The 1,425-nt window shown below is 41.2% G+C and overlaps 1 protein-coding gene across 1 annotated transcript in view; it reads right to left on the reverse strand.

Annotated features, from left to right (window-relative positions):
• The window catches only part of myo1d (myosin 1D), a gene marked incomplete in the record, with an annotated part of 90,283 nt that extends 89,329 nt beyond the window's left edge, over nucleotides 1-954 (reverse strand). Inside the window, 1 exon segment of the mRNA XM_014014732.1 lies at nucleotides 556-954. Coding sequence (XP_013870186.1) covers nucleotides 556-650 — 95 coding nt within the window.
• Between the last annotated feature and the right edge of the window lie 471 nt (nucleotides 955-1,425).

The following is a 1,425-nucleotide window of genomic DNA, read 5'->3' on the forward strand; positions in this document are numbered from 1 at the left end:
ATATACGACAGGTCTGGACCACTCGTGGATTTTGTTCGTATCTGAAAAAAAATCTTAGAATACGAAAACATTGCTGGATACCACAAATCACTCGTACGCACAACTTAAGAACAAATCTGTGCGCACGAACGGTTCTGGCATGAGGCCCAATGTTCAGGACATCTTTTGGTTTTTGTAACTTTTGTTTGGATCTAAACAAAAGCTCACCTGTGCAGTGTGACATTTTGTTTCAACTTCTTCCACAAATTTCTGCACAATCAAACTGCATTTAAACAGTTTATGATTTTTTTTAACACTTAAGTTTCTGCTACTGAAGGTTGTAAGAGTTTCCATTTAGTTTACAAGCTAAGTTAACTGGTGGCCAGCCCACCTTTAGGCCCACCTTATTCCTGGCTACGCCCCTGGATCACTTCCAAACACCTGTTGGAATGTAACTCTAAAAGGTGTACACAGCACGTTTCTATCAAGGGAATAGTTTAATGCGATCAAATTTCAGCGTGAAACCTTACATCACCTGAAAGAGTTTAGAAAAGGTAAGAAAAGGAGGAGGCTTACCTGAGTTTTAAGTTGGCCATAAATTCTTCCATTGACACGTTGTCCAAAAGCACAAAGTCAGCCTTTCCAAACTCCAGGCTTTCGTGCTCTGCCATCTTGTTTTAATTATGTATCTAAGCTCCAAAGAAACTATATTTATTTTAAAACTTGTTTTAAAGTGCCAGTAAAGTTAGTGAACATCAGCTCAAAACACGGTTCGCATCTTCTCAACTTCAAACTGTGGCTTCACTCGTGAGGTTAAAGAAGAAAAAACAGCTCAGTTAAACGATATTTTCCTTAATTAGAGTTTATACAACACTCCGAAAACACATGTCCTCATGTCCGTCCAAAGTTCCTTCTTCGAACCGAACCGTGTCCCGAACACTTCACACCGCCTCGCTCGCCGTGCCCGAGCTCCCACCGTTCTCCTCCGRGTCCCATCAACGCCGGACCGTCCACCAATCAGATCGAAGCATGTGTTCAGAAGCCCCGCCCTCACCTCAGCCCTGCCTCAGTGCAGTTCCGCTGCGTTGCCAAATATTCTATAATCGTATTTACAGGGTATTTTTGTAAATTGATAAATATATTTTTAGCTATTTATAATTATTTTATACATTTTTGGATTTGCGTCATTTTTTATTCTCGTGGCCACCCACATCTGATCCTATCAGCCAGAGCCTGTGGCGTGTGCTCGTCATGCGCCCCTGCTCTATTTCAAAGCGACAGTGCAATATTTCGTTATATTCTATCTGGCAACCCATGTGTCAGCTGAAAAGCATCGCAAATATTTCCTAAACACCGCAGCTTCACTGGTTTTCTGATGCATATCTCAGCAATGACGAGGCCACCGTACAGTAAAAAAAAAAAAAAAAAAAAACATTTACACTTAAC

Source organism: Austrofundulus limnaeus, unplaced genomic scaffold, assembly GCF_001266775.1.
Source record: "Austrofundulus limnaeus strain Quisiro unplaced genomic scaffold, Austrofundulus_limnaeus-1.0 Scaffold119, whole genome shotgun sequence".
NCBI lineage: Eukaryota > Metazoa > Chordata > Actinopteri > Cyprinodontiformes > Rivulidae > Austrofundulus > Austrofundulus limnaeus.